The 13,660-nt window shown below is 49.6% G+C and overlaps 1 protein-coding gene across 1 annotated transcript in view; it reads left to right on the top strand.

Moving 5' to 3' along the window:
* KNDC1 (kinase non-catalytic C-lobe domain containing 1) overlaps positions 1-13,660 on the top strand; it is a 218,366-nt gene that overhangs the window by 150,491 nt on the left and 54,215 nt on the right. Inside the window, exons 19-20 of the mRNA XM_075348552.1 lie at positions 779-876; positions 4,950-5,149. Coding sequence (XP_075204667.1) covers positions 779-876; positions 4,950-5,149 — 298 coding nt within the window. The remainder of the gene's footprint in view (positions 1-778; positions 877-4,949; positions 5,150-13,660) is intronic.

Genomic DNA, 13,660 nt, shown 5'->3' on the forward strand with positions numbered 1-13,660 from the left:
AATGGGTCTGACGTGCCTCTTTAGTACAAAGCCAGGCCGACCTGTGCATGTCACCGCTCCATTCATTGTCTACAGGACTGCCGGAGGTGGCCGAGACCTAACTTGCAAAGGTTCAAATAACTGTCCAGTCCATTCCCAGATATAGATGTGTCCTTGTCTGTGGTCAAGAGGCGTCCACAAAGTGAAAGACACCCGGCCATCACTAAAAGTAAAAAGGTTATTCCGCTCTCCATAGATGAATCGTGCTTGTAACTACAAGAATTTGAATGCTTATTTACATTTTCAGCTTACATTTATTTTGTTTACAGCCCGTTGCCTTGGAAACCGACCACCACTGCTAGACAGCAAAACATGCGCAGAACCTGCACACTCTCTTTTCTACTAAGCTTGTATGTAAGCTTTGTTTTGCGGCTGGCCAGTATCTGTTACCTCTTCATCCCAGTCATCTTCATGGCAGTGCTTACAAGTAGGACCGCAGCGGTGGTCGGTCTCCTTGACAACAAGCTGTAAACAAAATGGGGTTTTAATTTAATAATTAAGAACGGCTGCACATTATAATAAACAGTATATTTAATGATTGTATTTACAAGCTCTAGCCAACAATATCCATTTATGAAGAGGAAAGTAATTCCTTTAAGGGTGTCACATACATTAGATGAATATTTGCTGATCTACCAGTTTTGGGGAGACTGGTGGATCCTTTAATGTATACTTAAGTGAGCTTCTTGGATTGTACCCCTTGGGCATATCGTACCTCTAAGTATTTTATTTTCTGTAGGATCCGATGTAAAAGACTTATTACCAAAGCTTAAAGGTCATTTGGAAGAAATTAAATCAAAGGTTCAGTTCCTTGAATTGGCCAAAAAATTACTCCAGGTAAGGCGATTAGTCCTATCAGTCACCTGCTACACAAGCAACAGACAGTTGTCCTCTGTAGTGTTAAGATATGTATAACAATGAATATAGGAATAAAGACCTGTCATACTGCTATGGAAAACATGTACAAATTGAGATACTTAGCACACAAAAATGGCCAGTTGTATGTAAGCCCAACAGCCAATGCCAAGGCGATCTCTTAGGGTATGTCCGCTACGTTCTTGATTTGACAAAAAAACAAAATGCACCCTCTGGCCGACTTGACAACTGTAAATACTGTGACAAAAAAAAAGGCGGTAAAAACACATTCGATGCGTTTTTGTCTGTGCATTTTTTAAAGGAGAAATAAAATATGGGATAATTGATAGCTAGAATAGATAGAACATATAGAATAGATATTAAGAAAGAACAGGTAGAATAGATAGAAATTAATAACAGAATAGCTTGATAGAGGGATAGCTAGCTTGGACAGCTGTTTTTTAAATTTTTGTTTTGGTAAAAAAATGACGTGGGGGTCCCCCCGCATTTTTCATATCCAGCACAGCAACAGTAGCAGCTGTAGGCTGCAACCCTCAGCTGTCTGCTGTACCTTGGCTTGTTATGAAAAATAGAGGGGATCCCACATTTTTTTTTTCTTCTCTTAATTATTTGGTTTATTAAAAAAAAAAAAAAAAAAAAAAAAAAAAAAGACATGGGGTCCCCCCCATTTTTCTAAAACCAGCCAAGGTGCAGCAGACCACTGAAGGCTAATATTATTAGGCTGGGAAGGCCCATCGTTATTTGGCCCTTTCCAGCCTAATAATAGCAGCTCACAGCCGCCCCAGAAGTGGCGCATCCATAAGTTGCGCCAATTCTGGTACTGGGCATGGCTCTTCCCGTTGCCCTGGTGTGGTGGCAATGGGGGAAATAAGGCATTAATGGCGGCCCACAGCAGCCACTAAGTCCTAGACTAGTGATGGCAGTCGTATATGAAACCCCGCCCCCATCACTAATATGTAAGTGAAAGTAAATAAAGCATTTTGGGGATGTATATCTTTATTTGAAATAAAATACAAAAAGTACGCTGTTTCACCACTCTATTTACCCCACGACACCCTGCAGGTCCAAAGTAATCCACACGAGGTCCCACTGCGATTCAGCTCTGCTACATCCCTGTCCTGTCACAGCGAGCACCATAGAGCATGACTACACGCAGACAGAGACAGAGCCCCGCAATGAGAATGAACTCAGGTAGTAGTGCGGGGCTTGCAGTTGTGGCGTCAGAGGTTCCCCCGAGTTCATTCTCCTCACGCTGTTCTGTCTGTGTAGTGGCCTGATTTGCTGTCACAGGTGGAGGACTCATGCTGTGAATGGAAATCACCTGAGTGACGGCACCGCTGATCGCACGGCTCACTTCAGTCACTCGGGTGATTTGCTGTCAAAGGTGTAGGACTCCAGCTGTGGCAGTGGATAACCTGAGTAATGTGATGTCACCACTGATAGTGCGACTCACTTCACTTGCTGCGTGGAGCTCACAGCGGGCAGTCTTATTTTATGGCGCTCGCTGTGAGTGTCAGATGTAGCAGTGCTGGAAGCGTCGTGAGACCTCGTGTGGATTACGTCGGACCTGGCTGGAGGGGTGTTTTTTTTGGGGTTAATAAAGTGGTGAAAGAGGGGGCTTTTTTGTCTTTTATTTCAAATAAAAGATTTTTCGGTGTTTGTGTTTATTTACTTTCACTTACAGATTACTGATGAGGGGATGTCTCATAGACGTCTGCCATGATTAACCTAGGACTAGTGGCAGCTATGAGTTGCCATTAACTCCTTATTACCCCGATTGCACCAGGTCAATCGGGATGAGCTGAGTAAAGTCCCAGGACTGTCGCATCTAATGGCTGCGGGAATTCCGGGCGGCTGCTGGCTGATTATTTTTAGGCTGGGGAGCTCCCAATAACGTGGGTCTCCCCAGCCTGAGAATACCAGCCCCCAGCTGTGAGGCTTTATTTTGGCTGGGTATCAAAATTGGGGGACCGCACACTGCTGTGGTTTTTTGTTTTTTTTAATTTATTTTACTATATGATATAGACCCGCCCACCAGTACCTGTGATTGGTTACAGTCAGCTGTCACTCAGCGTGGGGGCGTGTCGGACTGCAACCAGTCATAGGCGCTGGTGGGCGGGGGAAGCAGTGAATATGAAATGAGCCTAATGAGCGACCGGCATTTTCAGAAACAGAAGAGGCCGCAGGAGCCGTGTGACAGCCGCGCCGGTGATCGGGGAGTATGAGGCAGAGAGAGAATGGCAAAAAGTTGGTGACCTGTGTTTTTGTTGACAAAAATGCATCCAAAACTAAGCCAAAACGCAGTGCGAAAACACAGCTAACATTTTGGTTTGCGTTTTGACACACCTCATTCATTTCAATTTTGACAAAACGTGACCAAAGCGCAAAAAGAATGAACACGCTGCTTTTTTTTTCGTAACAATTTTGACAACTATTTGTCAAACAAAACGTTGCCGAAAAAAAAAATCAACGTGTGGATAGGATTTCTGTTTTTTTTTTTTTTTTTCTTTTTTTCATACTTTACTTGGGAAGCAAAACACATTAATTTTGTCATTGACACAGTGCAGTTTAAAATGCAAGAAAAAACGCAACGTGCGCACCTGGCCTTATTGTTGGGACTCTGTCAAACTGATGTATCTCTTTTGGGTTAAAAAACCTACAAATTATGAGCGGACAGAAACCTAAAAATGAAGAATTAAAATCGCCTGAGGCTGAAGAGCAGGAGGGCTCAATCAGAAGGTATGACCCTGTAATATAAGAAAAAGCCTGATGGTTGTGAGCACTCCTGCTTCTCAGCCTCAGGAGATTTTAATTCAGCATTAGCAGTTTCCTATCCGCCCATCAATTGCAAGTTTTTTTTACCCCAAAGAGAGTCATTAGTTTGATAGGGAGCCAACAATAAGAGGTTGCCTTGTCGTTGGCTGTTGGGCTCAAATAAAACAGGCCTTTGTTGTGTACCAAGTGTCTTAATTTTGACATGTTTTACCATACAGTATTGCATGTCTATATTCATTGTTACATATATCTTAGCACTACAGAGGGCAGATGTCTCTTTTTTGTTACTATGTTTCATGCTTGGTTTGCACCTGTTCACATTAGAAAGTTAGGAAGTGCCGCCAGTCTTTTTCTATAGGACCTTCTACACTAATGATTTCTGTAGGACCTTCTACACTGATGATTTCTATAGGACCTTCTACACTGATGATTTCTATAGGACCTTCTACACTGATGATTTCTATAGGACCTTCTACACTAATGATTTCTGTAGGACCTTCTACACTAATGATTTCTGTAGGACCTTCTACACTAATGATTTCTGTAGGACCTTCTACACTAATGATTTCTGTAGGACCTTCTACACTAATGATTTCTGTAGGACCTTCTACACTAATGATTTCTATAGGACCTTCTACACTAATGATTTCTATAGGACCTTCTACACTAATGATTTCTATAGGACCTTCTACACTAATGATTTCTATAGGACCTTCTACACTAATGACTTATCTCAAGACTCGGGAAGAAAAGTTTGGTGGCACATCATTCCACTCCTAAAAAACTTAATACACCCCCATCTTTGATCCCCTAATTAACCTCGGCCCCTCTCTACCCGATCAGGCCCCCCCACCCCATCTGTGTAATGTGTTTTGTAGTTGCATACCCCTATCTAGACTGTTTCTGAATAGGCTCACCCCCTTAGCCCATCATTAAATTACATATAGCGATTACTTTTCATATAAAGCCACTAATTTAAACTTAGTTTTATTATATTTGTTTCCTGAAATAAACAGTCATGTGATAATCCGGGGTTCTTTTACACCCCGGTGTTCTCCGCAAATATATCGGACGCCATCCACAAAAGTCAGTTTCTGGAAAAAGTAATTTATTAACCAATTGTTTTCCAGCCCCTTACAATACCTTTAATTGCGCTAAAATTGAGCATTTCATGTACATTCAAGCATGGACATTTTTCTGTATAATCCACTTTCTGGGTCTTTTTGTTCTATCATTAATTCTATTCTCTCCCCTTGGAGGTTTCTTATGCTGAACAATGGGGGCTGGAGTCTCGGGACCTCCCCACGGTGGCCAACCTGGCAAGTCTTCCATCTCTGACCTCTTCTGAAATCGATGCCTTCCTTCTCATGTATAATGAAAAAGCTCATAAGAGAGACCACACCTCAAAGAACCTCCAGGCCGGGACCCCCCTGGGGCTGCTGGTGCACCTCTACTCCAGGTACGACCCACTGCAAGACGCAGACTAATCATATGTAGATGATGATGTTGTTATAGGAATTATGGAAATCACAAGTGACACAAACACAGATGAAACATCGTGGAAGCCGGCACATTTACCGTATTTTTTGGTTTTTAAGACTCACCGGATGATAAGACACACCCCAAATTTAGAGGGGGAAAAAAATGGGGTCTGTTTTCTAATCTGGTGGTGTCTTACCGGAGAGTTGCAGCAGCGGTAGTTGAGTGGGGTCACAGGCGGCAGGGGCAGTGGTGGAGCATGGAGCAAGGGCGATGGTGTGGCCGGTGTCCCAGATGCTCGCTGCGGGCAGCATGAGGTATGCAAGATCCATAAACTACTGTGAACTGCGCTGGGGGCTGTTGTGCTGCGGGCGATGAGGTGAGGCAGGGCCATGCTTGGGTGCTGGGGGCTGTTGTGCTGCGAGCGATGAGGTGAGGCAGGGCCATGCTTAGGTGCTGGGGGCTGTTGTGCTGCGGGCGACGAGGTGAGGCAGGGCCATGCTTAGGTGCTGGGGGCTGTTGTGCTGCGGACGACGAGGTTAGGCAAGGCCATGCTTAGGTGCTGGGGGCTGTTGTGCTTCGGGCGACTAGGTGAGGCAGGGCCATGCTTAGGTGCTGGGGGCGACGAGGTGAGTCAGGGCCATGTTTGGGTGCTGGGGGCTGTTTTGCTGCGGATGACTAGGTGAGGCAGGGCCATGCTTAGGTGCTGTGGGCTGTTTTGCTGCGGATGACGAGGTGAGGCAGGGCCATGCTTAGGGGCTGGGGGCGACTATGTGAGTCAGGGCCATGTTTGGGTGCTGGGGGCTGTTGTGCTGCGGATGACGAGGTGAGGCAGGGCCATGCTTAGGTGCTGGGGGCTGTTTTGCTGCAGATGACTAGGTGTGGCAGGGCCATGCTTAGGTGCTGGGGGCTGTTTTGCTGCAGATGACTATGTGAGTCAGGGCCATGTTTGGGTGCTGGGGGCTGTTGTGCTGCGGATGACGAGGTGAGTCAGGGCCATGTTTGGGTGCTGGGGGCTGTTGTGCTGCAAGCGACGAGGTGAGGCAGGGCCATGCTTAGGTGCTGGGGGCTGTTGTGTTGTACACTGCTGTGCTGGGGGGCGGTGAGGCAGGGGCCATCCTTAGGTCGGCAGTGCGACGTCAAATAATGGCGCCCGGAATCTGCATGTGCGCAGATTGAGCTATTGGCTCAGTGACAAGCCAATATCTCATCTGTGCACGCGCCACCTCCAGGCGCCATTTTCTTAATGTCTGCTGCTGGGCTGTAGGCGGCATGTGCGCATATGAGATCTTGAGCGGAGAGCTCCATCTGCACACACGCTGATTCCGGGCGCCATTATTTGAAGCCGCACCACCAACCTAAGGATAGCCCCTGCCTCACCGCCCCTCAGCACAGTGGCCTCCAGCACAGTGCCTGCAGCATTGCCCCTGCCTCCGGCTACCCCTCGCCATTACCTGGTAAGCTACATTATAAGACGTTATAAGACGCACCCCTCATTTAGCTTCACAATTTTTTGGGAGTAAAAGTGCGTCTTATAATCTGAAAGATACGGCATTTGACATTTTGAGTGTTTTCCAGAAATCTTCTTCTTTTTGGGGGATGAAATGAGCAGATCAGTGACTTTGGTTGAAATCTGGATTCTGCGCTCGTGACGTCATTTCCAATCTCAAAGTGGGATCAGATGTGTAGAAAATTCCCAGAAATGCAAACTTACTGATGAGGGTAATCACATACAGCAGGTGATGAACGGCCACATCACTCCTAGGAGGGGGCTGGCTGCTTGGCATTATACCTGCACCTAGGAAAGGCTTTTCTAGTTACGTGTAGTGCACCGAGCCATATTGCAGCCCAGTAGTAACGCCCGTACTAATAAATCAGATAGGATCTTCTATAGTTTTCATCTATTATGTAGCCAAAAAATAATTTCTTTGTCGCTCCTAATTGGGAGACCCAGACAATTGGGTGTATAGCTACTGCCTCCGGAGGCCACACAAAGTACTACACTTAAAAGTGTAAGGCCCCTCCCCTTCTGGCTATACACCCCCCCGTGGGATCACGGGCTCCTCAGTTTTATGCTTTGTGCGAAGGAGGCCAGACATCCACGCATAGCTCCACTGTTTAGTCAGCAGCAGCTGCTGACTATGTCGGATGGAAGAAAAGAGGGCCCATACGAGGGCCCCCAGCATGCTCCCTTCTCACCCCACTTTATGTCGGCGGTGTTTGTTAAGGTTGAGGTACCCATTGCGGGTACGGAGGCTGGAGCCCACATGCTGATTCCTTCCCCATCCCCATTAGGGCTCTGGGTGAAGTGGGACTTTACCGGTCTCCGGGCACTGAGGCCGTGCTCCATCCACAGCCCCTGGAGGATCTGCTGGATACGGAGCGGAGTTTCCTCAGGGACAGGACCCTGCTCCATCAAGGTACTCCGTGTCCCCGTGCTTATCGCACGCACACCGCAGCATTGCTGGGTGTGTTAGTGCGCCGGGGGTAAACAGCGCTGCTGCGCTTGTGCCGTTACTCACTACAGCTCTGCTGAGTGAGGTGACTTAGTACGATCGGCCGATCCGGCCACGGGGGTCAGTTTTTACTGCGTCGCGGCTGGGATTTGTGGTGCGCCGGGGACTTCCGCGCTGGCCGTGCATATATGACGGCCGCGCTAGATTACTACAGTCCCCGGCTTTTGCGGCCTAGTTCGTATCGTTCCCGCCCCCAGACCTGCCAGTCAGGAGGAGGGCGGGACGCTGTACAGACCAGCAGCGCTAAGAGCTGGAGTCTGTTTTACATACTCCAGCCCTCACACTAGGCACAGTGGGACGCAGTTTCCCGCACTTTTGTTTGTGACGCCCACGGTCCGCCCCTCTTCACAGGACGCCGGCAGCCATTCCTGCCTGCACGCTGAGCTGCAGAGGGGAGACGGGGAGACTCAGACAAGGGATTCTACGACCTCACACCCGCTTTTCAGCGGGCGGTAAGCAGCCCTCAAGGGCTCTCCCCCACTTGTGCCATAGTGTACTTGTATTTTGTGCTGGCAATACTTTACACTGTACAGTCGCTGGTGTTTTTTCTGCTATATACCCTCCTTAGATTTCTCAAGGAGACAACAGCATGTCGTCCGCAAAAAGCAAAAGTGCCAAGGCACGGACTTTATATGCTGCTTGTACCGCATGTGGGGCTAATCTACCGGCAGGTTCCACTGACCCCCATTGTGTGCAGTGCTCGGCCCCTGTGGCAATTGCTCAGCCGGGGCCGCTGCTAGAGGTGACCCAGGGAGAACCACCTGTGAATGCTGTCCAGGTGACAGGGACGGAGTTTGCAGCTTTTGCTGACAGATTGTCTATGACTATGTCTAAAATTCTTGAAACATTGCAGTCTAGACCAGTAACTCAGACCATGGGCACTGTGGATTCATTGCCCCCTTGTCCCCCTCAGCTGGACCACTTCCTAGCTCCGGGGGTGTCACATGCACCCCAGGGTGACGGCTCTGACTCGGACGACAGTCCCAGACAACCTAAGCGGGCTCGCTATGAGCGACCCTCAACTTCATCACACTGGTCAGGGTCCCAGCGGGACGACTCTGTGTGATGAGGCGGATGTAACTGATCAGGAGTCTGATGCTGGGGCCGCTCTCAATCTAGATACCCCGGATGGTGACGCCATAGTGAATGATCTTATAGCATCCATCAATAAGATGTTAGATATTTCTCCACCAACTCCTCCTGCGGAGGAGGCAGCTTCACAGCAGGAGAAATTCCATTTCAGGTATCCCAAGCGTAAATTAAGCACTTTTCTGGACCATTCTGACTTTAGAGACTCAATCCAGAAACACCACGCTTATCCAGATAAGCGTTTTTCCAAACGGCTTAAAGATACACGCTATCCTTTTCCCCCTGACGTGGTCAAGGGCTGGACACAGTGTCCCAAGGTGGACCCTCCAATCTCCAGGCTTGCAGCCAGATCTCTAGTTGCAGTGGAAGATGGGGCGGCACTTAAAGATGCCACTGACAGACAGATGGAGCTCTGGTTAAAATCCATCTATGAAGCGATTGGAGCGTCGTTGGCGCCAGCATTCGCAGCCGTATGGGCACTCCAAGCTATTTCAGCTGGGCTTACACAGGTCGACACGGTCACACGTACATCTGCTCCGCAGGTGGCACCCTTGACCTCTCAAATGTCTGCATTCGCGTCTTACGCGATTAATGCTGTCCTAGACTCTACGAGCCGTACGGCGGTGGCGTCAGCCAACTCTGTGGTTTTACGCAGAGCCCTGTGGTTGAGAGAATGGAAGGCAGATTCTTCTTCCAAGAAGTGCTTAACCAGTTTGCCTTTTTCTCGTGACCGATTGTTTGGTGAGCGTTTGGATGAAATCATTAAACACTCCAAGGGTAAGGATTCATCCTTACCTCAGCCCAGACAAAACAAACCCCAACAGAGGAGGGGACAGTCTGGTTTTCGGTCCTTTCGAGGCTCAGGCAGGTCCCAATTCTCCTCGTCCAAAAGGACTCAAAAAGATCAGAGGGGCTCAGATTCTTGGCGGACTCAATCACGCCCAAAAAAGCCAGCCGGAAGAACCGTTACCAAGACGGCTTCCTCATGACTCTCAGCCTCCTCTCTCCGCATCCTCGGTCGGTGGCAGGCTCTCCCGCTTTGGCGACATTTGGCTGTCACAGGTCAAAGACCGTTGGGTGAGAGACATTCTGTCTCACGGGTACAGGATAGAGTTCAGCTCTCGTCCTCCAACTCGCTTCTTCAGAACTTCTCCACCGCCCGACCGAGCCGATGCTCTGCTCCAAGCGGTGTCCGCTCTAAAGGCGGAAGGAGTGGTGACTTCTGTTCCTCTTCAGGAACAAGGTAACGGTTTTTACTCCAATTTGTTTGTGGTGCCAAAGAAAGACGGGTCGTTCCGTCCCGTCCTGGATCTAAAGCTGCTCAACAAACACGTAAAAACCAGGAGGTTCCGGATGGAATCTCTCCGCTCCGTTATCGCCTCAATGTCTCAAGGAGATTTCCTAGCATCAATAGACATCAAGGATGCGTATCTCCACGTGCCAATTGCGCCAGAGCATCAGCGTTTTCTATGCTTCGTTATAGGAAGCGAACACCTGCAGTTCGTAGCTCTACCTTTCGGGCTGGCGACAGCCCCTCGGGTCTTCACCAAGGTCATGGCAGCAGTAGTAGCAGTCCTGCACTCGCAAGGTCACTCCGTGATCCCGTATCTGGACGATCTACTTATCAAGGCACCCTCTCAAGAGGCATGCCAACACAGCCTGAACGTGGCACTGAAGACTCTCCAGAGTTTCGGGTGGATTATCAACTTTTCAAAGTCAAATCTAACCCCGACCCAATCACTAACATATCTTGGCATGGAGTTTCATACCCTCTCAGCGATAGTGAAACTTCCACTGGACAAACAGTGCTCGCTACAGATAGGGGTGCAATCTCTCCTTCAGGGCCAGTCGCACCCCTTGAGGCGCCTCATGCACTTCCTAGGGAAGATGGTAGCAGCAATGGAAGCAGTTCCTTTTGCGCAGTTTCATCTGCGTCCACTACAATGGGACATTCTCCGCCAATGGGACGGGAAGTCGACGTCCCTCGACAGGGAGGTCTCCCTCTCTCAGGCAGCCAAGGAATCTCTCCGGTGGTGGCTTCTTCCCACCTCATTGTCAAAAGGAAAGTCCTTTCTACTCCCATCCTGGGCGGTGGTCACGACAGATGCGAGTCTATCAGGGTGGGGAGCAGTGTTTCTCCACCACAGGGCTCAAGGTACGTGGACTCGGAAAGAGTCCACCCTTCAGATCAATGTTCTGGAGATCAGAGCAGTCTATCTTGCCCTACAAGCCTTCCAACAGTGGCTGGAAGGCAAGCAGATCCGAATTCAGTCGGACAACTCCACAGCGGTGGCATACATCAACCACCAAGGGGGAACACGCAGTCGGCAAGCCTTCCAGGAAGTCCGGCGGATTCTGACGTGGGTGGAAGACACGGCATCCACCATATCCGCAGTTCACATCCCAGGCGTAGAAAACTGGGAAGCAGACTTTCTCAGTCGCCAGGGCATGGACGCAGGGGAATGGTCTCTTCACCCGGACGTGTTTCAGGAGATCTGTCGCCGCTGGGGGATGCCGGACGTCGACCTGATGGCGTCACGGCACAACAACAAGGTCCCGGTTTTCATGGCACGGTCTCACGATCAGCGAGCTCTGGCGGCAGACGCCTTAGTTCAAGACTGGTCGCAGTTCCGGCTACCGTATGTGTTCCCACCTCTGGCATTGTTGCCCAGAGTGCTCCGCAAAATCAGGTCCGACTGTCACCGCGCCATTCTCGTCGCTCCAGACTGGCCAAGGAGGTCGTGGTACCCGGATCTGTGGCACCTCACGGTAGGCCATCCGTGGGCACTACCAGACCGTCCAGACTTGCTGTCTCAAGGGCTGTTTTTCCATCTGAATTCTGCGGCCCTGAACCTGACTGTGTGGCCATTGAGTCCTGGATCCTAGCGGCCTCAGGTTTATCTCATGAAGTGGTTGCCACCATGAGACAGGCTAGGAAGCCATCCTCCGCCAAGATCTACCACAGGACGTGGAGGATATTCCTATCTTGGTGCTCGGCTCAGGGAGTTTATTGCCTACTTTTCTCTCCTTCCTGCAGTCTGGGTTGGAAAAAGGTTTGTCACTTGGCTCCCTTAAGGGTCAGGTCTCCGCGCTATCCGTATTTTTTCAGAAACGCCTGGCGCGACTTCCTCAGGTACGCACGTTCCTGCAAGGGCTTTGTCATATCGTCCCCCCTTACAAGCGGCCGTTGGAGCCCTGGGACCTGAACAAGGTTCTAATTGCTCTCCAGAAGCCGCCTTTCGAGCCTATGAAGAAGGTTTCCCTTTCTCGTCTTTCACAGAAAGTGGCCTTTCTAGTGGCGGTCACGTCTCTTCGGAGAGTGTCCGAGCTGGGGGCGTTATGATGCAGATCTCCATTCCTGGTGTTTCACCAGGACAAGGTAGTTCTGCGTCCAATTCCAGAATTTCTTCCCAAGGTGGTATCTTCCTTTCATCTTAATCAAGATATCACTTTACCGTCTTTGTGTCCGCATCCAGTTCACCAATTTGAAAAGGGTTTGCATTTATTGGATCTGGTGAGAGCACTCAGGATCTACATTTCCCGCACGGCGCCTCTGCGTCACTCGGATGCACTCTTTGTCCTTGTCGCTGGTCAGCGTAAAGGGTCGCAAGCTTCCAAATCCACCCTTGCGAGGTGGATCAAGGAACCAATTCTTCACACTACCGTTCTGCTGGGCTTCCGATTCCATCAGGACTGAAGGCCCATTCTACCAGAGCCGTGGGTGCGTCATGGGCATTACGGCACCAGGCTACGGCTCAGCAGGTGTGCCAGGCGGCTACCTGGTCGAGTCTGCACACTTTTACCAAGCATTATCAGGTGCATACCTACGCTTCGGCGGATGCCGGCCTAGGTAGACAAGTCCTTCAGGCGGCGGTGGCTCACCTGTAGGAAAGGGGCTGTTTGACGGCCCTATCACGAGGTATTCTTTTACCCACCCAGGGACTGCTTTTGGACGTCCCAATTGTCTGGGTCTCCCAATTAGGAGCGACAAAGAAGAAGGGAATTTTGTTTACTTACCGTAAATTCCTTTTCTTCTAGCTCCAATTGGGAGACCCAGCACCCGCCCTGTTTTCTTAGGAAGTTTGTTTTTTTCGGGTGCACATGTTGTTCATATTGAACAGTTCAGTTCTCCGAGGTTGTTTCTCGGGTTGAATTTGTCTTTAAAACAGTTATTGGCTTTCCTCCTTCTTGCTTTTGCACTAAAACTGAGGAGCCCGTGATCCCACGGGGGGGTGTATAGCCAGAAGGGGAGGGGCCTTACACTTTTAAGTGTAGTACTTTGTGTGGCCTCCGGAGGCAGTAGCTATACACCCAATTGTCTGGGTCTCCCAATTGGAGCTAGAAGAAAAGGAATTTACGGTAAGTAAACAAAATTCCCTTCTTTAATCCAAGAGAAGAGATGAGCGAACCCGAGGTTCAGTGTTCATACCAAACAGACATTTTCTTTGTCGCTCCATTGGGAGACCCAGACAATTGGGTGTATAGCTTCTGCCTCCGGAGGCCACACAAAGTATTACACTTTAAAAAGTGTAACCCCTCCCCTCTGCCTATACACCCTCCCGTGGACCACGGGCTCCTCAGTTTTATGCTTTGTGTGGAAGGAGGCACACATCCACTTATGCATTCTCATAACTTAGTTGTCGGTTGGAAGAAAAGAGGACCCCCACGGGGCCCCCGGCATGCTCCCTTCTCACCCCACTATGTCGGCGGTGTTGTTAAGGTTGAGGTACCCATTGCGGGTACAAAGGCTGGAGCCACATGCCGTTTTTCCTTCACCATCCCTTATGCGGCTGGGAGAAGTGGGACCTGAGCGGTCATCCATTTGCTGGGACCGTGCTCCATCCGCAGCCCCTGGTGGAACCTGCCGGACCGGAGCCTCTTCAACC

The sequence above is a fragment of the Anomaloglossus baeobatrachus genome, chromosome 5, assembly GCF_048569485.1.
Source record: "Anomaloglossus baeobatrachus isolate aAnoBae1 chromosome 5, aAnoBae1.hap1, whole genome shotgun sequence".
NCBI classification, from domain to species: Eukaryota; Metazoa; Chordata; class Amphibia; order Anura; family Aromobatidae; genus Anomaloglossus; species Anomaloglossus baeobatrachus.